General features: G+C 38.9%; 1 protein-coding gene across 2 annotated transcripts in view; it reads right to left on the bottom strand.

Annotated features, from left to right (window-relative positions):
- Positions 1–26,377, bottom strand: part of SENP6 (SUMO specific peptidase 6) — a 137,375-nt gene that overhangs the window by 95,546 nt on the left and 15,452 nt on the right. For both annotated transcript variants that reach the window (XM_055433444.2, XM_088840543.1), the window contains exons 2-3: positions 7,910–8,003; positions 5,928–5,988 (exon numbers count right to left, since the gene is read on the bottom strand). In XM_055433444.2, the coding sequence (XP_055289419.1) occupies positions 5,928–5,988; positions 7,910–8,003 (155 nt within the window). The remainder of the gene's footprint in view (positions 1–5,927; positions 5,989–7,909; positions 8,004–26,377) is intronic.

The raw sequence follows: 26,377 nt of genomic DNA, 5'->3' as shown, positions 1-26,377 counted from the left end.
TGTGAAAGAAAAGGGGAAGAATACTAAAACACTTTGAACCAAAATAAAGGCTTTCTCCTAATTCTACACTCATTTTCAAATACAGTAAAGGGGCTACATTAGTTTAAACTAATGATCCATAAGGACCTATATATTACCCACACCATTAGAGACTTTCTTTTACACAAAGACTTTCTAAGGGACCAACAGACTAAGAAAATCAAGTCCTACTGTACAACTGAGCTCATTTCACATACTAGCAAGGTTATGCTCAAATCCTTCAAGCAGGCTTCAGAAGCACATGAACTGAGAAATTCTACAAGGTGGGTTTACAAATGGCAGAGAAACCAGAGATTAAACTGCCAACATCCGTTGGAGCACAGAGAAAGAAAAATATCTACTTCTGCTTCACTGACTACACTAAAGCCTTTGACTCTCTGGATCAAACAAACTGGAAAATTCTCAGAGATGGGAGAACCAGACCACCTTCTCTGTCTCCTGAGAAACCTGTATGCAGATCAAGAAGCAACAGTTAGAACTAGACATGGAATAATGCACTGGTTCCAAATTTGGAAAGGAGTAAGACATGGCTGTATATTGTTACCCTGCTTATTTAACTTATATGCAGAGTACGTCATGCGAAATGCCGGACTGGATGAAGCACAAGCTGGAATCAAGATTGCCGGAAGGAATATCAGCAACCCTAGATATGCAGAGGACACCACCTTATGGCAGAAAGAGAAGAACTAAAGAGCCTCTTGATGAAAGTGAAGAATGAAAAAGCTAGCTTAAAACTCAACATTCAAAAAATGAAGATCATGGCATCCAATCCCATCACTTCATAGAAAATAGAAGAAGAAAAACTGGAAACAGTGACAAATTTTATTTTCTTGGGTTCCAAAATAACTGCAGACGGTAATTGCAGCTATGAAATTAAAAGATGCTTGCTCCTTGAAAGGAAAGCGATGCCAACCTAGACAGCATATTAAAAAGTAGAGACATCACTTTGCCAACAAAGGTCCATCAAAGTCATGGTTTTTCCAATAGTCATATACAGATGTGAGACTTGTACCATAAAGAAGGCTGAGCGCCAAAGAACTGCTGCTTTTTAACTGTGGTGCTGCAGAAGACTCTTGAGAGTCCCCTGGACAGCAAGATCAAATCAGTCAATCCTAAAGGAAATCAGTCCTGAATATTCATTGAAACGACTGATGCTGAAGCTCCAGTACTTCAGCAGCCTAACACAAAGAGCTGACTCACTGAAAAAGGCCCTGATGCTGGGTAAGACTGAGGGCAAAGGGGGCAGCAGAGGATGAGACAGTCAGATGGCATCACCGACTCAATGAATTTGAGCAAACTCCAGGAGACACTGAAGGGCAGGGAAGCCTGGCTTGCTGCAGTCCACAGGGTGATAGAAAAGCCTGGACACGATTTAGTGACTGAACAACAACAACCACTTTAACACTTTCTTAAAATTGATTTGCTTTAAAACCCATCTGTAGAAAAGGCACCTCCTTTCCCATCTTCACTTTCACAGTAACCTTCTTCCACTTTACAAAAGACATAATTCTCACTTACTGTATTAAGAGTTAAAAAACCTCATGAAAAAGAACATTTCTAAATACTGGTATCTGGAACCTCTTTTGGCACTACAGTAGAGTTTCCTATCTTTCCCTGTTTTATATGTATTTCTGTTAAAATTGAAACTATAGTTAAAAACAGTATTCTGGACCAAATTAGGATTTTCTTAATGTAACTAATGTAACGCAAAATGGAAAAGCAAAAGTGATTAAAATTTTTATTTAATGACTTTATATCTCTACTGTAGTTATTACCAAGAAAAGCATTGCCCCAAGGAAAAAAATCATGTGAGAACAATGAAAAGAAAGCCCTCCCCCCCAAAAAAATTGAAATTTGCACACACCAGGTAAAAAATTCAGGTCAAAACCAAGGCTGTATTTTTTTTTACTAGAATTCCATGGTAAAATGCCATCAAGAGGAGGGAAATTAACATGTATATTTGAAATAAAAACAGAAAAAAAATCTACTTATTACAGATCAATCATATTTCTGATTTAACTGACTGGTTATAATATTGATTGGCTTTGTCAAGTAAGTGATGTGGAAGCATTTTCCACAGATCACATGAGCTAAATATGCAGTTCCAAAATTTAAGAAAATATACAAAAACGAAATATCTTACAAACCATATAGGCAAAGGCCAATTAATAATGAGCAAGATTTCAATATTTTCAGTTATTTCTGAGATCATTTGGTTAAAACAAAAGGAAGTAACAATTATAACTACTAGCTACACATTAAGTATTGATAAAGCCTTTTTAATATATTTCCCCCAAATTCAGAAAGACAACAAATCTAAAGACTGGATTACAAATTATGTTAAGTTTTCAGACTTCCACTACATTGCTATGTGATTTCTTTCTTTTGGCTGCGCTGGTTCTTCACTGCAGTACACAGGATTCTTTTTATTCAGTAAATATATATCTATAAAGTATGATAGAGTAATTAAAATATTTTCAATTGTATAAAAATATATCACATGAAGTTAAAATACATATATAGGGACCTCCCTGGTGGTCCAGTGGCTAAGACTCCACGCTCACAACTCAGGGAGCCCAGGTTTAACCCGTGGTCAGGGAACTAGATCCCACTTGCTCCAACTAAGAGTTCACATGCTGCAACTAAAGATCCAGCATGCAGCAATGAAGACCAAAGATCCTATGGGCCTCAATGAATGCTGAGAGAAAATGAAGGCTTGACTAGTTAATCTCTTTGTGACCCCAGGGACACCAGGCTCCTCCATCCATGGGATTTTCTAGGCAAGAGTACTGGAGTGGGTTGCTATTTTCCTTCTCCAGGGAATCTTCCCAACCCAGGGATCGAACCCAGGTCTCCCGCATTGTAGACAGACGCTTTACCATCTGAGCCATGAGGGAAGTCCTGAGAGAAAAAAGCACAATATGAATTTTCCAACTGTTAAAGAGGAGATGGCATACGTATTTTTAAATTTTTTTAAACTGAAATATAGTTGATTTGCAATATTGTTGTACATGTATTTTTAAAATAGATGATGATGAATATCAGATCTGAACTATCTTTAGATATATCACAGGATACACAGTGTTGTGTAAGTTTTATTTTTAAAATATCAACATGCACATCCTCAAAAATGTGTAACAAGACAATACTTTATTTTAAAAAGGGGGGGCAGGGTATCTGCCAAAAAAAAAAGTGAAAGTGGCTCAGTAGTGTCTGATTCTTTGCGACTCCAGAACTATATAGTCCATGGAATTCTCCAGGCCAGAATGCTGGAGTGGGTAGCCTTTCCCTTCTCCAGATCTTCCCAACCCAGGGATCGAACCCAGGTCTCCTGCATTGCAGGCGGATTCTTTACCAGCCAAGCCAAACCTCCCAAATCAAAAACCAAGACTGAGAAGAACCTCTGCTTATCAACTGAGTATCTGTATATCTAAGGTACACCTATTCACTGGACTACTACACAGCAATAAGGAGCAATACTACAGAGCCTATCCCTTCTCCAGCAGATCTTCTAGGGAAGATCTTCTCTGGGTCAGCCCTGGAATCAAACCAGGGTCACCTGTATTGCCAACTGAGCTGTGAAAGAAGCCCCTATCTAGCAATAAAACAGATGATAAAGAATATCAAAATACTTTGCTACGGAGTGATCTTACAGACTACACTAACAAGTAAAAAACCAAGCTACCAAACAATGTGGAGAGTTTCTTCAAGAAGGTGGCATATTCTAATGTTAAAAAAAAACAAAAAACGGAAGGCTAAGCCATATAATATTTAAAGCAGGTCACCCATGGGTAAAAGAGAAGGGAAAAGAGGGAATCAGGACAAAAGCTAGACTTTTCTGAATAAAATTTCTTTGCAGATTTGACTTTGGAACCATGAAAACATCTTTTGCATAATTATAAAATACATTAAATTCAAAACATTTTTTAAAAAGCAAATCCTCAAAGCGACAAAAAAAAAAGTTTAAATAAATTGGCATAACTCTCACCCAACTGGTAGAGTTACAAACCAAGAAAAAATAATTTCAAGTGTCTTTAAAACACAGTAACTTAAATACACATTTTTAGTGGGATAAACCTAGTGAAATATGCCAACAACAAGGAAATAAAACAAAAAGACTTTAAATCATTTTATTAGGAACTATATTTGTATTGATATTGTGAAACTATTTGTCTAAAAGGATAAAGCAAGTAAGTTACTAAATTAATATCATTAGGAACCAAGACACTCAACCCAACTATGGAAGAAAAATAGTGTTGTATTTGACAATGTAAGAAAACAGCTTTTCTCCAAGGTAATAACCACCAAAAGTGAAGACAAAAAATTATCGGAAAAAAACTAGTTTAAATTACTAGTAACTATTATTAGTATCACAGCAGTGGGCTAGTTTCTCTAAATTACCATTATTTTGTCAAATCTAAGAAACCATTATAAGATACATTATTACCGTCTACACTAATGTACAAAACATTTTCAACTCAACAAGAGGCATCCAGTTAGATTTCAGAGATGTCAAAAATGTGGGGAAATGTGTGTCTTAGACTTAACATAAAAATAATTTCTACAAATCAGTAATATTCCAAAGACCAAATGGAAAAATGGGCAAAAGATATAAAGTAACAATTATCAAAAGGGAAGTAAATGGACTATACATATATTATGAGTGAGGTATTCAGTTCAGTTCAGTCGCTCAGTCGAGTCCGACTCTTTGCGACCCCATGAATCACAGCACGCCAGGCCTCCCTGTCCATCACCAACTCCCGGAGTTCACTCAAACTCATGTCCATCGAGTCGGTGATGCCATCCAGCCATCTCATTCTCTGTCGTCCCCTTCTCCTCCCGCCCCCAATCCTTCCCAGCATCAGAGTCTTTTCCAGGGAGTCAACTCGTCGCAGGAGGTTCAGCTTTAGCATCAGTCCTTCCAATGAACATATTATGAATGAGGTATTCAAGCCACACTCAAAGAAATACAAAGTAAGACTACACTAAGATACTATATTTTATTGCAAAGATCAAAAGGATGATAATATTGCTAAAGTGTGAGGAAACAGGCATGCGCTGACATTGCTGGTAAAAGTCCAAATCAGGTATAACAAAATTAGAAATGCACCTGTCCTGATATAGCAGCTCTACTTCTAGAAATTTATCCTGCAGATATGCTGGTAAATGTGCAAAATAACCCACATAGAGGCTAGTTTATGTAACATTATTTTAAGTGGAGGAATGATAGATCCTTCCACATGTTGGTGTTAGGTAACAGCAGTATATCATACACTGGAATACTATGCACCTGCTGAAAAGAACGCTGCTGCTGCTGCTGCTAAGTCGCTTCAGTTGTGTCCGACTCTGTGCGACCCCATAGACGGCAGCCCACCAGGCTCCCCCGTCCCTGGGATTCTCCAGGCAAGAACATTGGAGTGGGTTGCCATTTCCTTCTCCAATGCATGAAAGTGAAAGTGAAGTCGCTCAGCCGTGTCTGACTCTTAGCGACCCCATAGACTGCAGCCTACCTCCTGTGCCCATGGGATTTTCCAGGCAAGAGTACTGGAGTGGGTTGCCATTGCCTTCTCCAACTGAAAAGAATGAGGGTGATTTTAATGGACTCTTATGGTTGGTCTCTTAAGACATATTAATTTTACAAAGTAAGATTACAAACAGTGTGTACAATATAGTACTGGCAGAGAAAGAGTAAGAAAGTGGGATGAGAATACAGATTTTCTTCATGATAAATAAAGTATTTCTGATGAGATAAACGAGAAGCTAGGAATACCATTTGCCTCTGGGATGGGAAAGTGTGTGGCTTGCACTTACAATCAAAAATATAAATCTTCTAATGTATTAGATTTTAGTATATAACCTAAAAAAAAAAATTAAAAAGCAACACTTACCTTTTTTCCTTTTGCGGTTTCAGAATCCTCATCTTCATCTACAGTGAGCAGATTTGCCTCACTACATAGAAAATAAGGGGGAGAAAAATCTTAAGTGACAATTACAACTCATATATTAAATTCAGAAGTTTTATTCTCCTTATTCACCTAATACAGAGATCAGCAAACTTTCTGTAAAGGGCCAGAGACTAAATATTTTAGAATTTTGCAAGCCATATGGCCTCTGCAGCCACTACTCATCTTTGCTTTGCAACTCAAGTATGAAAGCAGTCACAGACTAAATGTGTGGCTGTGTTCCAATAAAATTATAACAAAATCCAATGATGGGCCAGACTGGGCCCACTGGCCACTGTTTATTGACCTCTGCCATAAACAAACACATAGTTTTTGTTTCCATCTTAACTATGGACTTCATCTACTTACACTCATTTTTCCTTTCTGTCTTGGATTTTAAATTAGGGGGAAAGGACTCAAAAACAAAACAGAAGTAAAGAAACATACAGTTAAGAAAATGAAAAAAAAGCAATTTCAACTGTATTAACCCAATAAAATAGTTATACCTCTACCATTCTGAGAAATATCAAACCTTCACTGAGAATTATTGACTTCAGATTCTAAAAGACCAGAATGGTGTATCTATTAACAGTTCATGTTAATCTGAACACAATGATAAACCAACTGTAATTTATAAATGAAGCATACAGAACAGGGAGCACCTTAAAAGACACTTTTTTATATAATCATGACAAATATTCTATCAAATAAAGTAAAAATAAATCCTTCCGAAGACAACTCTGCTAAACTGTTTTTAGTTAAAATCTTAGCTATTATAATAAAGATGTAAAATGTTTCAATATTGCTTGCATACAACTTAACTTTTTAAATGCTCACCTACAAACATTTTACAAAAATGTTTAAAAAGTGGTACATTTCTTAACATTTAAAGGTGATCCACTCAATTTCAGATTTAATGCCAATTTGTCAACACCTAAGTAACAAATATCTGTAATAAAAAATAATCAGAAATAGAAAGAAGACCATAAAATGCCAATTTTGAGTGAGAAACTTACTGGTTCAAAGTTCTCCTTCAAATAAAACTTAACTTCAAATTCAATATCTCACAGGTGAAGGCACCTAAAGTGGTAATGATGAACGGAGCTGCTGCCCAGACAGAAGGGAAGCACCTACAATACTTAGCCAATATACTCTGAATGACTTCTTGCATAAAATTTCTAAAAAATATTTGTAGCTTTATAGAACTTAAATGTATATATTTATGTGTCTCTTAATTTGCTATTTTTTTCTGGCCAGCAGAAACCAGATCAATAACCAAGAAGCTAATAGCAATGCTAAATTTGTAATACAAATCTCATGACATGCAAAAGGTTGTATGAAAGCCATTTAAAAATTTACAGCAGTCACTCCAAGTACATTAACAAAGTATAATGAATACTTCACTTCTGTCTGGGTCAACACCTGTGTTTATCATTTATAGCATTTTTGCATTCTCTGGCAGCAACCTATGATGAACATGGTTGGGGACAGGGTCGTGGTCGGGGTGGGGGGAGTTTCAACTGCAAAGACAGACACTAAACTTTCTTACAAACTTCAAGAATCGTAATCTGGGTTCATTCACTCCTGATAAATGGTGGCTTTTCTTATCACTACCTGAACAGAGTGCCATATTAAAAAAAAAAAAAAAAACAATGTCTTTAATAGGAAATCCACAATATGGTCAACTTTTAATTATAAGATTACATGTATAATATATACATATTTATACATTACAAAAGATGAAGAAATATAACCACATAATTATTTACCAATAAAACAATTGCTTTTTCTTTCCTTAATACTACTGTAAGTCAATGTTTTCTTAAGAATATCATACTCTTAAAAATATTTCCATGGAATATAAATTGTTTTTCTAATGAAAAGTTTCATTCTTATAAAATATCTGAGGGGGTAAAAAAAACTCTTACTCTTTATCTGTATCTCCTTCACTTTCTTCTCCATGATCAAAGCTCCAATTATTTTTAAAACCTCCATCTCTTTTAGATTCTGATCTAGCCAAAGCTGAAATAAAAACAAACTCAGATAAGTATTCATTAATACAGCTAGTCAATATAAAATAAAATTGAGCATCTGCCAAACTCTTTGCTTAGTCAAGATTTTCTTTTGTCTTTTGCCTACTGCCTCTAAGAGAAAAAGAACACATTAAAATCTGTTTTTGCTAATTTACACTTGTCCATATGTGAATGTGCTACAGAAAAAAGCTCAAATTCAGTAAAATATAATAAAAAATGTGGCAGGAACACATGAATATGTATGAAATACATAAAAATCAACCCTCTATCTCCATATTTGATCACTGGTTCTAGAAATTAGTAACTTAATTTGCTTGCTTTACTTATGAGAACTAAATCCAGACCACCAGCCTTTTTGCTACCTCAGCCAACCGTCTCTGCATTTTAACAGAAAAGAAACAAACCAAGGTTTTTGGGTTAGCATCAGAGAGAGCTCAGTGTTCAAAGATCCTCTCCAAATCAGCACACCAAACATGATTAACTGTGAGATTTAAATCATACAAATGCATGCCTGAAATATCCTGAAGCCATAAACAACTAGAAGGTGGGAACCTGAGAAATAAATGAAGTTCTGAAGGTGGCATTTGTTTTGGAGTCACGTAACAGAAACCAGAGGCCTACAGCTTGAGAAGATCAGTTCTGGGGGCCCAGCAAGATGAAAGGTCAGACTGAAGACCAGAAGGGCAACAATCCAACTGGCTGAACTAGTGAGGAAAAAAAAGAAACTTACTGAAGAAAGAGACTTGCGGCGGGGGGTTGGGGGAGTGGATAATAAGATATCATGCTGTTGGTTCTGGGTTCCGGGATTGAACTAAAGTCAAACAGGGCTTCCCTGATGGCTCAGCAGGTAAAGAATCCACCAGCAATGCAGGAGACAAATGTTTGATCCCTGGGTCGGGAAGATCCCCTAGAGAAAGAAAATGGCAACCCACTCCAGTTTCTTCCCTGGGAAATCCCATGGACAGAGAAGCCTGACAGGCTACAATCCAAAGGGTCCCAAAGAGTTGGACACGACTGAGTGACTATGCATTCATGCAAAGACAAATAAAGAGTACCTCTGCTTCATGTTTAGGGAATACCTCAACACCAGCTCACAGATACTCAGGTTTTGGACCAGAATTTTCATAAACTACATGGTCCAGAAGAGTCCATAATTAAAATAGTCTCATAGCCTATATGGCCTAGAAAAGCCTCTAATTAAAATGGAAAAGATGCACAATATCACAAAGATGTTAGTGAAGTCCAAAGCAAAAGTGTAATGAGATACTATTTCACATTCGTTAGGATGGCTATTTTTTTTAATGGAAAACTTTAGTAAGTGTTGGTGAGGATGTGGAGAAACTGGAACTCTTATGCATTACCTGTGGGAATATAAAACGGTGCAGACACTGTGGAAAACGCTTGGCAGTTCCTCAGAAAGTTAAACACAGAACTACTCGATGGCAGTGATCCTACTTCTAGAAATATACCCCGAAACAACTGAGAGTATGGACTCAAACTTGTACACCAAAGTTCACAGCATTATTCACAAAAGTCAGAAGGTGGAAACAACCAAATGTCCATCAGCAGATGAATGTATAAACAAAATGTGCTGTGTTCACAAATACACATACAGAGGATTATTTTTTGCCTTATAAAGAAATGAACTCTGACATGCTACAACATGGATGAACCCTGAAAACAGGAGTAAAAAGCTTTACCCATTTTAACTCATGGGGCTTCCCTGGTAGGTCAACTGGTAAATACGCCTGCAATGCAGGAAACCTAGGTTCAATCCCTGGGTTGGGAAGATCCCCTGGAGAAGGGAACGGCTACCCACTCCAGTATTCGTGCCTGGAGAATTCCACGGACAGAGGAGCCTGGCAGGCTACAAGTCCATGGGGTCACAGAGTCAGACACAACTGAGCAACTTTCACTTTCATTTTACTCATGCCAGACACAGAAGGACAAATATTGCATGATTCCATTTATATGATATATCTAAAACAGGCAAATTCAGAGAGCAAGTAGAATAGAGGTTTCCAGGGGCTGAAGGGAGAGGAGAATGTAGAGTTATTTTTTAATGGGTACTAAGCTTTTGTCTGGGATGATGAGAAAGTTCTAGAAATGGACAGTGGTGATAGTTGCACAACATTATGAATGTACTTAATGCCAATTTACATTTGTATATTTATGAACAGTTAAAACAATAAATTTTATGTTGTATATATTTTCCCACAGTAAAAAACTGTAAATGCTAAAACATAAGTACCAAAACCTCTAAATGACTAGCAGAATCAAATATAAATCTTCTCTAAGAAACTAAACGGAGAAGGCAATGGCAAGCCACTCCAGTACTCTTGCCTGGAAAATCCCATGGATGGAGGAGCCTGGTAGGCTGCAGTCCATGGGGTCGCTAAGGGTTGGACACGACTGAGCGACTTCACTTTCACTTTTTAATTTCACACATTGGAGAAGGAAATGGCAACCCACTCCAGTGTTCTTGCCTGGAGAATCCCAGGGACAGGGGAGCCTGGTGGGCTTCCGTCTATGGGGTCACACAGAGTCAGACACGACTGAAGTGACTTAGCAGCAGCAGCTAAGAAACTAAAACGTCAATGCCTCAAAAAAATTAAAGAAAATATGAGTTTGCAACCAAAAATATTATGAAGTAGGTGGAAAGCAGTCATCAAGAGCAAATCTGAAACTTCTTTACATGTATATAGATAACAGGAGCAAGGTTTTTCTTTCAGTAAAAGAAGTTATAAATCAGCAAGAGAGGAGAGCTAGAATGAACTGTTCATTCTAGTGGTGCTAGGTTAGAGTAAGAGGAATCAGTATGAACTTATATTTATTTGACACACATACAGATGAATAGACACAGAAACAAATATAGACACCCTGTTCCATGGGCTAGAAGAGCTAGAGGTCTGCTCTCAGAGAAAGTGATATCCCAGTAGCAACAAGCACGCTTACAACCAGATTTTATTTTTTGAATACCATTCTCCAATACAAGGAGCCAGAGCTCCCAGGAGAAATGACTGATTCTAGGATGAGGCAGGAAAAATACAAGGTAAGTCTGGAATATTCTGTAGGGCCAGAAAGCAAGAAGGCGTTTTAAAAAAAAAGGATGGGAAATTTCAAAAGGATTCAGAAATAACCTAAAAGAACCTCCCAATCACCAAAAGTGGAACACTTTTCGCAAAAATAAATGATAACAGTACTGAATTATAATCCCCCTAATAAAGTATTCATGATATAAATAACTGAATAAATAAATAAATGGGGAGAAGGGACACATCTTCCTTACAGAATTCCAAATAATACATATACAAACCCTTGCCTTTAAGAGACAGAACTTGTAATTGACTTCCAAAGAGTCAACTACAGAAAAAGGTGACTAACAGTAAGAAATCTGATAATCACTACCTGCATCAAGTGAACATCGAAGTTAACATCAAAAGTGATGTTTTATTCATAGCATTCCCTTCATGGATCATAGCCTTGTCGTGGTGAAGGTACTTGCATAACTCAATGAAGCTATGAGCCATGCTGTGCGGGGCCACGTAAGATGAAGAGGTCATGATGGAGAGTTCTGAAAAAATGACATCCGCTGGAGGAGGGAATGACAAATCACTTCAATATTCTTGCCTCCAAAAACCCCACGAACAGTATGAAAAGGCAAAAATAGATATGACACCTAGAGATGAACCCCCAGTCAGAAACTGTTCAATATGGTACTGGGAAAGAGCACAGAAATAGCTCCAGAAAGAACAAAGAGGATGGGCCAGATGGAAATGACACGCAGTTGTGGATATGCCTCGGGGTGAAAATAAAGTCCCATGTTGTAAAGAATACTGTATAGGAACCTGGAATGTTAGGACCATGAATCAAGATAAATTGGACGTGGTCAAGCAGAGGTGGCAAGAGTAAACATCAACATTTTAGCTATCAGTGAACTAAAATGGACAGGAATAGGCATTTAATTCAGATGACCATTGTATCTACTACTGTGGGCAAGAATGCCTTAGAAGAATTGGAATAGCCCTCATAATCAAGAAAAGAGTCCCAAGTGAACTCCTTATTGCAAAATTCAGGCTTAAATTGAAGAAAGTAAAGAAAACCACTAGGCCTTTCAGGTATAACTTAAATCAAATCCCTTATGATTATACAGTGGAGGTGATGAATAGATTCAAGGGATTAGATCTGGTGGAAAGAGTGTCTGAAGAACTATGGATGGAGGTTCATAACACTGTACAGGAGGCGGTGATCAAAACCATCCCCAAGAAAAGAAAAGCAAGAAGGCAAAGTGGTTGTCTGAGGAGACTTTACAAATACCCAAGAAAAGAGAACAAGCAAAAGAAAAGGGAGAAAGGGGAAGATATATCCAACAACACGCAGAGAGAACAGCAAGGAGAGAGAAGGAAGTTTTCCTAAGTGAACAACGTAAAGAAATAGAGGAAATCAATAGAATGGGAGACTAGAGATCTCTTCAAGAAAATTGGAGATACCAAGAAAACATTTCATGCAAAGATGGGCTCAATAAAGGACAGAAATGGTAAGGACCTAACAGAAGGAGATGAGACTAAGAAGAGGGGGCAAGAATACACTGAAGAATTATACAAAAAAGGTCTTAATGACCCAGATTACTGTGATGTGTGATGATTACTAAGATGGTGTGCTTACTCACCTAGAGCCAGACATCTTGGAATGCAAAGTCAAGTGGGCCTTAGGAAGCATCACTATGAACAAAGCTAGTGCAGGTGATGGAATTCCAACTGAGCTATTTCAAATCCTTAAAAATAATGCTGTTAAAGTTCTGCACTCACCAGGCCAGCAAATATGGAAAACTCAGCAACGTCCACAGGACTAGAAAAGGTCAGTTTTCATTCTAATCCTAAAGAAAGGCAATGCCAAAGAATGTTCAGACTATCATACAGCTGCACTCATTTCACATGCTAGGTAATGTTCAGTATTCTTCAAGCTAGGCTTCAACAATACATGAACTGAGAACATTCAGATATACAAGCTGAGTTTACAAAAAGCAGAGGAACCAGAAATCAAATTGCTGACATTTGTTGGATTATAGAGAAAGCAAAGGAATCCCAAAAAACACCTACTTCTGTTTCATCAACAACAAAGCTTTGACTGTGTGGATCAGAACTATGAAAAATTCTTAAAAGAGATGGGAGTACCAGACCACCTTACCTATCTCCTGAGAAACTTGTATGCAGGCCAAGAAGCAAGTCAGAACCAGACATGGAACAACATATTGGTTCAAAATTGAGAAAGGAGTATGTCAAGGCTGTATATTGTCACCCTGCTTATTTAACCTAAATGCAGAATACATCATGCAAAATGCCAGGCGGGATGAATCACAAGCTGGAATCAAGGTTGCTGAGAGAAGTATCAATAACCTCAGATATGCAGATAATACCCTCTAATGGCAAAAAGCAAAGAGAAACTAAAGAGCCTCTGGATTAGGGTGAAAGAAAGCGAAAAAGCTGGCTTAAAACTCAATATTCAAAAAACGAACATCAATGGCACTCAGTCCCACTATTTCACAGTAAACAGAAGGGGAAAACATGGAACCGGTGACGGATTTTATCATCTTGGGCTCCAAAATCACTGCAGATGGTGACTGCACCCATTAAATTAAAAGATGCTTGCTCCTTGGAAGGAAACCTATGACAAACCTAGACAATGGATTAAGAAGAAGAGACATCACTTTGCCAACAAAGGTCCATATAGTCAAAGCTATGGTTTCTCCAGTAATCATGAATGGATGTAAGAGTTGGACCATAAAGGCTGAGTGCCTAAGAATTTGGGCTTCTGAATTGTGTATGGGAAGACTCTTGAGTTCCTTGGACTGCCACGAGATCAAACCAGTCAACCCTAAAGGAAACCAGCCTGAATATTCATTGGAAGGACTGATGTTAAAACTGAAGCTCCAATATTTTGGCCACCTCTGGTGAAGGCCAACTCGTTGGAAAAGACCCTGATGTTAGGAAAGATTGAAGGCAAAAAGAGAAAGGGGTAACAGAGGATGAGATGGTTGGATAGCATCACTGATTCAGTGTATGTGAGTTTGAGCAAACTTCAAGAGATGGTGAAGGACAGGGAAGCCCAGCGTGCTGCATTTCATGGGTTTGCAAAGAGCTGGACATGACTTAGGGACAGAACAACAACAACATTCATAGCACATTTATTACAATGTGATGACAATGTGACTTCAGCTCTCTGTTTTCTTCCCCAAAACCCATGCCAGTTTCGTCAAGAGAACACATCAGATAAACCCAAACTGAGGAACGTTTTAGAAAATCCTGACCAGGACAGTTTAAAACTATCAAGGTCATGAAAAAAGAAGATTAAAGAAATCGACATGATCAGAGGGGACAAAGGTGACATGACAACCAAATGCAATGTGGAGTCCTGGACTGGATCCTACAAAAGAAAACAGACATTAATGAAATAACTAGTGAAATTCAAGTCAAGTCTGCAGTTTACACCCTTGTTAATTTCCTAGTTTTTTACAAACATATGATTATCTAAGTTGGCAACATTAGGGGAAGATGGGTAAACAGTACAAAGCAACTATAACATCTTTGAAACTTCAGTTCAGTTGCGTCTGACTCTTTGCGACCCCATGAATCACAGCCGTAAATCTAAAATGATCCTCCAAATTATTCAGAAACCAAACGTAAAATAAACTTGTTTTTTTTTAAAAAAAAAAAAAAGGGTTATGAAGAATGTAATAAACCCTGATGATTCAGTTCAGTCAGTTCAGTTCAGTTGCTCAGTCGTGTCCGACTCTCCGCGACCCCATGAATCACAGCACCCCAGGCCTCCCTGTCCATCACCAACTCCCGGAGTTCACTCAAACTCATGTCCATCGAGTCGGTGATGCCATCCAGCCTTCTCATTCTCTGTCATCCCCTTCTCCTCCCGCCCCCAACCCTTCCCAGCATCAGAGTCTTTTCCAGTGAGTCAACTCATCGCATGAGGTGGCCAAAGTATTGGAGTTTCAGCCTCAGCATCAGTCCCTCCAATGAACACCCAGGATTGATCTCCCCCAGAATGCACTGGTTGGATCTCCTTGCGGTACAAGGGACTCTCAAGAGTCTTCTCCAACACCACAGTTCAAAAGCTGTACTAGTCTATAAAGACTCCTAAATGCAGCAACTAGTATCCATCACTGAAAGCCAGGCAAGTTACCAAAAAGGCCACTAAGCAGTGAAAAACCAAGAAGTTTTTACATTGTGTATACCCTAAAGGAAACAGGGTTCTGTACACACAATTCTAACAAGTCTAATCATATCATTTCCTAATTGACATCAGATTAGAACCTATAAATTAGTGAGAGAAAAATAACCTAATGAAAGTGATGATTGCCAATTAGAACAAAATAAATTATTAAAAAAACAAGCAAATTCTAAAAACATAAATTTTAGAGCAACTTGCACTAAGGAAAAAAACGTTGACGCCTCAGAAATCCTTGAGAGTATCAGCCCTCTTTGCTGTCCTGTTATGGTTGATACTTATAATAATCAGAGTGGAAAATTACATCCACTGTATTCTATTTTTAAAATTAAAGGAAATACGAAGGTTAAAGAGAGATCTCAGTTAAGCAACATAAATTAAAGACTGCATTTTTCTCCATGCACCTCCACTAAAATGACAGTAATGAAAGGAAAGGGGAAAAGTAGAAACCCATAAGAACAGAAAGAACCCAGAAAGAAGGCAACAGCAGATGACTGATGTACCTAAACTGATGAAAGATGAAAATCTGATGGATGCATAGGAATTGGTTTAGTTTGTCTACAGAAATAAGCAAACACCTGTGAGGGCACAAATATTACCAAACTGACAAAAGAAAAAAAATTTTGAATATTACTATCAATAAAAGATTGAATTATTACAAATCTTTCTAAAAAGAAAAATTCAGACACAGAAGGCTTCTCCCATTTCTTTCAAGCTTTTAAAAAATACCAACAAATAGATCTAGACTTTTCCAGAAAATTTTTTTAAAAATTAAAAAAAAAAAAAAAGGAACATTTTGCAGCTCATTTTATGAAGTCAGAAGACTATCCCAAATCTGCTAATAACATTTAAGGAAGGAAAATGCCATGAGAACACGCTCTCATGAAGACAGATATCTAACTCTAAATAAGCTAACAGTAAATCAAATACAGCGAAGTAGCATTTATTCTAAAAGCGAGTTCACATTTGAAAATCATGAATGTAATTCACAAAATAAAAACTCTTAGCAAAGTAAGTATAGAAGGAACAAAAAGAAAAGAGTAACTACTGCACAAAACCCTTTGGAAAACACTGTAACTTTTCTGCTGCCATAAGCAGCATGAACAGTTCTATAACTATGTAGTGAAGGTCCTAGCTGGCACAGCATCGCGAGGGCAGAAAACATCTGCAAGAGGTGAGGAAAGCAAACAAGAAGCAAACTTCTACATGTACACAGCCCCAGAAGAGCTAAAAAACTGGAGGCACAAGGTATCTAAGGTAAGAAGAAAATCTGATTTTTTTTTAAAAGAACAAATATTTAGTAGAATGTGAATTAACAAATATATAAGAAGGATACAACTGGAAAATCATAATTTGAGAACCATTATAATAAAAATTGATTAAAGCATGCATCATCAAGGAATGCTGAAACTAATAAGTAGAAAGAAGCTAATACTAAGGGTGAGATCTGGTAAGAAATACGTTGTTACATTATCTCAAAGTAGTTCCCCACAGGATATTAATTACAAAGGAGAATACAGTACCTTTCAGTGGAGAAACTTGGCAAAAACCAACTTAAATAAGTGATCAGATATAATTTCACCAGAAAATAGGACAGAAGCTCATTACTGTGGCATTCCTTATAAAAATGCATAACCTAAATCTAATCATGAGGAAGCATCAGACAAACCCAAAGTACAAAATAACTACATGTAAAGTTTATGGCTTCCCAGGTGGTGCAATGGTAAAAAATCTGCCTGCCAACACAGGATGCAAGTTCCATCCCTGGGTCGGGAAGATACCCCTGGAGCAGAAATGGCAAACTGTTCAGAGGGTAAAGAATCTGCCTGCAATGCAGGAGACTGGGGTTTGGTCCCTGTGTTGGGAAAATTCCCTGGAGAAAGGAATGGCTACTCGCTCCAGGAGTGTTGTCTGGAGAATCTCATGGAGAGAGGAACCTGGTGGGCTATATAGTCCATGGGGTTGCAAACAGTAGGACATGACTTAAACACGTCAATTAGAAAGACAAAGAAAGACTGGAATACTCTTCCAGATTAAAAAAGACAGAAGAAACATGACTAATAAATGCAGTAAGTGGTTCTAAATAGGACCCAGAACCAGAATTTTTCTTTTTCCTAAAACAACATTTTAGGTCAACTAGTGAAAACTGAAATAAAGTCTGTAGATTAGACAAGAGTATTATATTAATGTTAATTTTCTGATTTTGATAACTACACTATAGTAATTTAAGAGGATCTATAGTTCGAAAACATGTATGGATGTGAGAGTTGGACTGTGAAGAAAGCTGATCGCCGAAGAATTGATGCTTTTGAACTGTGGTGCTGGAGAAGACTCTTGAGAGTCCCTTGGACTGCAAGGAGATCCAACCAGTCCATTCTAAAGGAGATCGATTCTGGGTGTTCATTGGAAGGACTGATGCTAAAGCTGAAACTCCAATACTTTGGCCACCTCATGCGAAGAGTTGACTCACTGGAAAAGACTGATGCTGGGAGGGATTGGGGGCAGGAGGAAAAGGGGAAAACAGAGAATGAGATGGCTGGATGGCATCACTGACTCTATGGACATGAGTTTGAGTGAACTCTGGGAATTGGTGATGGACAGGGAGGCCTGGCGTGCTGTGATTCATGGGGTCGCAAAGAGTCGGACACGACTGAGCGACTGAACTGAACTGATAGTTCAAAAAACATGAAGAAGAGGTAGGACAATGAAGTAAGTTGGGGTAATGAGCAGTATGCCTGAAATTTACTTTCAAATAGTTCAGGGGGAAAAAAGTAAGCATATATAAACATATACAGTTAGAGAGAGAATACAATAAAGCAATGATGGTAAATATCAATACTTGGAGAAGTTAAGGGCAAATGAAAATTCTTTCTACTAATCTAACAACTACCACAAGTACCTTGGTAAGAAAGTCTCAACTGTAAACTGATGAACTGTTGGACGTTCAGTATTTACATGTCTGAGGATTAAAACTCCAGAGGCACCCAGTCATAAGAGGGGGTCCCACTCTCCTGAGTTTCACCTTCAGGAGCTTGACCAGGTTCTCCCAGTAAACACTGGAGAAAAATCCACCCCCATCCCACCCTCCCCTTCCATCTGGGAAAGGGAAAAAGGAACCATTTTTAAATGCAAGAGAGGACTCTGTTCCTAACAAGGCCTCAGGAGTAAGAAAGAGCCTAACCTATAAAAGTTTTATTAAACTGACACAACTCCTGCTGGGAGAAGGGAGATACCCAACACCAGCCCATTCTAGCCATCCCGTCCCACCTAAGAGTAGAGAAAAACACTGAGAAACACGTGTAAAGTTCACAGCTTAGAGGCCTAGGCTCATGGAACTGAAGATGAGACCCAATCCCAGGACTGTAGAATGCTTTCTCTTACCCGAAAACCTGAGTTCCTTTTACCCAGTATAACATGTCCAGGTATCAGGAAAAAAATTATTAGGACTTAGTAAAGGCAGAAAACACAATTTGATGTGATAAAACAAGCATCAAGGCAGACTGGCATGGATGTTGGAATTATCAAGCTGGGAATTTAAACAACTGTGATTACTCTGCTAAGGGCTCTAATGGTTAAAGCAGACAGTACAACAGACAGTTAATTAACAAATTAACACCTCTGCAATGTAAGCAGAGGTGAAAATCCTAAGAACCAAAAATTAATGCTAGAAATAAAAATATGTAACAGAAAGGAAAGATGCCTCTGATGAGCTTAATAGTAGATTGGACACAGCTAAGAAAAAAATCTCTGAACTTGAGTATATCAGTGAAAGGGAAAGTAAAAGTTGCTCAGTTGTGTCCGAACTCTTTGTGACCCCATTGACTACACTGTCCATGGAACTCTCCAGGCCAGAATACTGGAGTGGGTAGCCTTTCCCTTCTCCAGGGGATCTTCCCAACCCAGGGATTGAACCCAGGTCTCCTGCATTGCAGGCAGATTCTTTACCAGCTGAGCCACAAGGGAAGCCCAAGAATACTGGAGTGGGTTGCCATTTCCTTCTCCAGTGGATCTTCCTGACCCAGGAAAACCCGGGTCTCCTACATTGCAGGCGGATTCTTTAGCAACTCAGCAATCAGGGAAGCCAAAGAGAACTGCCTGAAGGGGGGGAAGGGGAACAACGCCCAAGGGTTGTGGGAGAAGTACAAAAGGTGTAATCTATATTCAATAGAAATACTAGAAGGAGAATAAGGGAACAGAAAAAATATTTGAAACAATAAAAGACTGAGAATTTCCCCAAATTAACATCAGACAACAAACCACAGATCCAGGAAGTTCTAAGGCAGAATAAATCTAAAAAACTACACCAAGGTGTCAGCTACATATTGGCACTTGCCAAGAACATCTGCCAGCAACTGAACAACAAGGGCCTTTGCCACCTGCCTCTGCAGAGACTGAACCCTCTGCTGCTGTAGCTGTTGACGTTCAGCACCACTGAAGAGAATTCAGGGTGGAGAGTGCTCCAGGGAACCCGGTGTAACAGATCTTCAGACAATTAGTTATTTTCAGGAACTGATTTCATGATTCAAATCCCTGCATCTCCTCCTATCTAGAAAAGCACTAAATTCCCTTCATGGTGACATCAGCTCCTTGTGACCAGCAGAACACCTTTTGTAAAATAAGCGCTTGATTGTGCTGAACTCCCTTTTCAGCAAAATCTTATACGCTGACCTTCCCCCCTACGGCTCTGGATTAGTCTCTCAGAGCTATCTGAGGTGCTGTCTCCCAGGCGGCAGTCATCATTGAGCCTCAAACAAAACTTAACTCACAGCTCTCACATTGTGCATCTTTTTAGTCGACATAGACATATCATTTTCAAACCACAGGCAAAGACAGGATGGAGGAGGGGTGGGCACGTGATGCTGGAAGAAGCCCTGGAGGGGGGACGGACACACACACCAGACCACACCACACCAGACCACACCCACACACACACTACCTAAAGAGGACCAAACTGAAACCACAGGCAGACAGGATGGAGGAGGGGTGGGCAGGTGATGCTGGAAGAAGCCCCAGGTCGGGGGAACACACACACACACTCCACCTAAACAGGACCAAAGGTAAGAACTGGAACTGAATTACCCTCGGAAACTGTGTGGACCAGACAGCAGGGCGAAGCAACATAAAGTACTGGGGCGGGGGAGACCCTGAATTTCTGGAGCCTGTGATATTATTTTTCAATGTGTTAAGTCGCTTCAGTTGTGTCCGACTCTGTGCCAACCTAAGGACTGTAGACACCAGGCTCCTCTACCATGGGATTCTCCAGGCAAGAAAATGGAGTGGTTTGCCATTCCCTTTGATAGGTAGTAAAGGAAAAATAAGACTTTCTTAGACAAATATCCAGAGAACTTGCTGCTGTTTTGCAAATTTTTTTTTTAAGTTCTTCAGAGGGAAGAAAAATGATGTAGGTTAGAAATCTGAATGTACATTAAGAAAGACTATCGAGAAGGAATAAGTGAAGATAAAATTAAACCTTCAATTTTTCTTATTTCCAGTAGCAGTAATAGTTTGCTGAAAATAATATAAACAAGGTATTTGATTATATATCTTCTGTGTTGTATTTACAGAGATACAGACTGGGAAGAAAGAAATAAAACTTTGTTTGCAGATGACATGATCATCTAGGTAGAAAATCCTAATCACTCAAAAAAATAAAAAAACCCTCTTGGAACTAAAAAGGAAATACAGTAAGGCTTCAGGATACAAGATTAATACAAAAAAATTACACTTTCCCATATACCAATACTGAGCAAGGTGAATTGTGAAATTAAAAACACAATAACACTGACATTAGCACCCCAAAAATGAAATACTTAGCTATAAAGCTAACAAAATACATAAATCTACACAGGGGAAACTACAAAACTCTGATGGATGAAATGAAAGAAAAACTAAATAAAATGGATAGATACTTTGTGTTCATAGATGGGAAGATTCAGTACCGTCAAGATGTCAGTTCTAACTTTATAAATTCAATGCAACTGCAGTTTTAGCAAATCATTTTATGGATGTTAAGAAACTGATTCTAAAGTTTATATGGAAAGGAAAAAGATTCAGAATAGCCATCACAATGTGTGTTTAGCCTGACTCCTTTTGTGACTCCGACTGTAGCCTACCAGGCTCCTCTATCCATGGGACTTCCCAGCCAAGAATACTGGAGCGGGTTGCCATTTCCTTCTTCAGTGGATCTTCCCAACCCAGGGATCAAACCTGCATCTCCTGCTTTACAGCTGAATTCTTTACCACTGAGTCACCAGGGAAGCCCAATCACAATGTTCAAGAACAAATCTGGAAAAGAGACACCACCTGACTTCAAAGACACAGTAATTAAGTCACAGTAGTATTGGCAAAAGAACAAATAAATCAGTGGGAAAGAATACAGAGCCCAGAATAGAGCCACATAAATATAGTCAACTGTTGTTTGTCAAGGGTGGAAAGGCAACACAATAGAGTAAAAGATAATCTTTTTGAAAAATGGTGCTGGAACAACTGCACACTCACATGCAAAGTAATGAATCTAAACACAGACCTTACGCCTCTCACAAAAATTAATTTAAAGCGAAAACAAAAAAAAAACTAATTCAAAATGGATCACAGATCTAAGTGTAAAATATACAACTATAAAACTCCTAGAAGATAACACAGGAGAAAATCTAGCTGGTATGGAGATGACTCTTTAGCTAGAACAGCAAAGGTATAATCCACGAAAGAAAGAATTGATAAACTGGACTTCATTACAATCAAAAACTTTTGCTCTGTCAAGAAAACCAGAAAACAAGTCACAGACTGGGAGAAAATATCTGCAAAAAAACAAATCTGATAAAGGACTTTATCCAAAATATACACAGAACTCAATGATAAAAAAAAAAACTGATTAAAAAAGAAGTCAAAGACCTTAACAGACACCTTACCAAAGAAGATACAGACATGGCAAATGAGCATATGAAAAAATTCTTCACATCATATGTCATAAGGGAAATGCAAACTAAAATAATGAGATACCACTACTCATCCATTAAAATCGACAAAATCTGGAACACTAACACCAAATGCCGTGAGGATGTGGCATAGGAACGCGCATTCACTGCTGGTGAGAATGCAAAACAGTACAGGCTTAGTTTCCTACAAAGCAAAATGCTTCAGCAACTACACTCCTCGATATTTACCCACAGGAGTAAAAAACTAATATCCACACTGAATCCGCACCCAGATATTTAAAGCAGCTTCATCATAACTGGCAAAACTTGGAAGCAACCAAGATATCCTTCAGTAGGTAGGTGGATGAATAAACTGTGGTGAATTCTATGAAATATTATTTGGAAAAAAAAGGAGTTGCCAAGTCATGAAACGACATGGAGGATGAAACGACCTTAAATGTCTATTACTCAGTGAAAACAAAACAAAACTCCAGAAAAGTAGACCAACTGTATAACTTCACCTAGATGCCACTGTGAATAGGCAAAACTATGGAGACAGTAAAAAGGTCAGTAGTTGCCAAGGTGAGGTGGGTGTGGGGGGTGGAGGGATGAACAGGTAGAACAATGATTTTTATTGCAATGAAAATACTCTGTATGATACAATAAAGATGGGTACATGTCATACACTTGTCCAAACTCACAGACTATACCACACAATGAACAGTCTATGGGTGAACCATAACGTAAACTATGGACTTTTAGGAGGTTATGATGTGTCAATGGAGGGTTATCAATGTAGCAGACGTACCACTCTGGTGGGAGATATTGATACTGGTGAAGGCTATGCATGTGTTGGGGTCGGAGGTATATGGCAAATCTCTGTACCTTCCTCTCTCAACTTTGCTGAGAACCTAAAACTTCTCTTTAAAAAAAAAAAAGAGTTAAAAAAAATAAGTAAACCTTTTGCATAGTTAGAAAAAAAAAGTCCTCCCTGCCCAGTTTTATTTTTTATTGGAATATAATTGCCTTACAATGTTACGCCAGTTTCTGCTGTACAAGGAAGTGAATCAACTATATGTAAAATATATACCCCTCCCTCATAAACCTCCCTTCCCCAACCCCATCCCACCTCTCTAGGTCATCACAGAGCACTGAGCTGAGTTTCCTGTGCTTTACAGCAGGATCCCACTGCTAGGGACTTTACGCATAGTGATGTATATATGCCAATCCTACTCTCCCCACTAATCCCCCCCGCACCGTGTCCACATCTGTTCATTATGGCCACATCTCTACTCCTGCTCTGGAAATAAACTCATCTGTACCGTTTTTCCGGAGAAGGCAATGGCAGCCCACTCCAGTACTCTTGCCTGGAAAATCCCATGGACAGAGGAGCCTGGCAGGCTGCAGTCCGTGGGGTCACTAAGAGTCAGACACGACTGAGAGACTTCACTTTCACTTTTCACTTTCACACATTGGAGAAGGAAATGGAAACCCACTCCAGTGTTCTTGCCTGGAGAATCCCAGGGACAGGGGAGCCTGGTGGGCTGCCGTCTATGGGGTCGCAGAGAGTTGGACACGACTGAAGCGATTCAGCAGCAGCAGCACCATTTTTCTAGATTCTACATATATAGATATATGTGGAATGCATATATATTCCACATATGTGCATTTATTATATATGATACCTGTTTTGCTCTTTCTGACTTCCCTCCCTCTGCATGACAGATTCCAGGTCCATTCCTGTCCAGTTTCACTGAGTTATAACTGAACAACACTATGTAAGTTCAAGGTGTACAGCGTAATGACTTGGCTTAAATATACTGTGAAATAACTACCATAATATGCTAAGTTAACAACTATCATCTCATACAGATGAAAGAAAGAGAGAAAAAGAAGAAAACAAAGAAAGTATTTTCCCTTGTGATGAGAACTTTAACTTTAAATTTACTTTAACTTCTAAATAAGTCCAACTACCACACAAAAGAGGAGAGTGAAAAGATTGGCTTGAAGCTCAACATTCAGAAAACAAAGATCATAGCATCTGGTCCCATCACATCATGGGAAATAGATGGAAAAACAGTGGAAACAGTGTCAGACTTTATTGTTTTGGGCTCCAAAAAATCACTGCGGATGCTGATTGCAGCCATGAAATTAAAAGACACTTACTCCTTGGAAGGAAAGTTATGACCAACCTAGATAGTATATTAAAAAGCAGAGACATTGCTTTGCCAACCAAGGGCCGTCTAGTCAAGGCTATGGTTTTTCCAGTGGTCAGGTATGGATGTGAGAGTTGGACTGAGAAGAAAGCTGATCGCCAAAGAATTTATGCTTTTGAACCGTGGTGCTGGAGAAGACTCTTGAGGGTCCCTTGGACTGCAAGAAGATATAACCAGTCCATTCTAAAGGAGATCAATCCTGGGTGTTCGTTGGAAGGACTGATGCTAAAGCTGAAACTCCAATACTTTGGCCACCTCATGCGACGAGTTGACTCACTGGAAAAGACTCTGATGCTGGGAAGGATTGGGGGCGGGAGGAGAAGAGGACGACCGAGAATGAGATGGCTGGATGGCATCACCGACTCGATGGACATGAGTTTGAGTGAACTCTGGGAGTTGGTGATGGGCAGGGAGGCCTGGCGTGCTGTGATTCATGGGTTCGCAAAGAGTTGGACACGACTGAGCGACTGAACTGAACTGAACCACACAACTGCACTCATTTCACAAGCTAGCAAGGTCTTGCTCAAAATCCTTCAAGTCAGGCTTCAACAGTACGTGAACCAAGAACTTCCAGATGTACCAGCTGGATTTAGAAAAGGCAGAGAAACCAGAGATCAAATTGCTAACATCCGCTGGATCATCAAAAAAGCAAGAGAGTTATAGAAAAACATCTACTTCTGATTCACAGACTATGCTGAAGCCTTTGACTGTGTGGATCACAAAAAACTGGAAAATTCTTCAACAGATGGGAACACCAGACCACCTCATGAAAAACACCGGGCTGGATGAAGCACAGGCTGGAATCAAGAGTGCCAGGAGAAATATCAATAACCTCAGATATGCAGATGACACCACCCTTACGGTAGAATGTGAAGAGAAATTAAACAGCCTCTTGGATAAAGGTAAAAGGAGAGTGAAAAAGCTTGCTTAAAACTCAATATTCAGAAAACAAAAATCATGGCATCTGATCCTATCACTTCATGGCAAATAGATGGGAAAACAATGGAAACAGTGACAGACTTTTTATTTTGGGGGGTTCCAAAATTTATTGCAGATGGTGACTGCAGCCATGAAATTCAAAGACATCTGCTCCGTGGAAGAAAAGCTATGACAAATCCAGACAGCATATTAAAAAGCAGAGACATTACTTCGCAAACAAAGGTCTGTCTAGTCAAACTACGGTTTTTCCAGTAGTCATGTATAGATGTGAGAACTGGAAATAAAAAAAGGCTGAGCGCCAAAGAACTGACACCTTTAAACTGTGGTGCTAGAGAAGACTTGAACGCCCTTTGGACAGCAAGGAGATCAAACCAGGCAATACTAAAGGAAATGAGTCCTGAATATTCATTGAATGGACTGATGTTGAAGCTCCAATATTTTGGCTACCTGATGTGAAAAGAGGACTCATTGGAAAAGACCCTGAGGCTGGGAAAGACTGAGGCGGGAGGAGGAGACGACAACAGAGGATGAGATGGCTGGATGGCGTCACCGACTCAATGCACGTGAGTTTGAGCAAGCTCCACGGTACACTGAAGGACAGGGAAGCCTTGAGTGCTGCAGTCCACAGGGTCGCAGAGTCGGACACAGACTGAGCGACTGAACGACAATTACGTCATATAGGACTATTAACTACAGCCGTCCATAACTTTTTACATTACAACCCAGTACTTATCTATCCTAAAACTGGAAGTTTGGACCTTGGACCACCCTCATCCAAGTCCCCTACCTCCCTTGCCCTACCTCTGGAATCCGCACATCTGATCTTTTTTTCTGAATTTGGGATTTTTTTGTTGTTGTTTCAAGTCTTCTTTTTTTTTTTTTAAAGATTACACATATAAGTGAGATCACACAGTATTCTTATTTCCCTAAGCAAAATGATCTCAGGGTCCACCCACGTTGTCACATATGGTAGGATTTCATGTCTAAGTAATATTCCACTGTATATATATATCTACATCTTTATCCACTGATGGATACTTAAAGATTGTTTCCAT

Source organism: Moschus berezovskii, chromosome 10 (assembly GCF_049115385.1).
Source record: "Moschus berezovskii isolate FMDL1 chromosome 10, NW_MosBer_1.0, whole genome shotgun sequence".
Lineage (NCBI taxonomy): Eukaryota > Metazoa > Chordata > Mammalia > Artiodactyla > Moschidae > Moschus > Moschus berezovskii.
The sequence above is the reverse complement of the archived record's forward strand: the minus strand, read 5'-3'. Positions and strand labels throughout refer to the sequence as shown.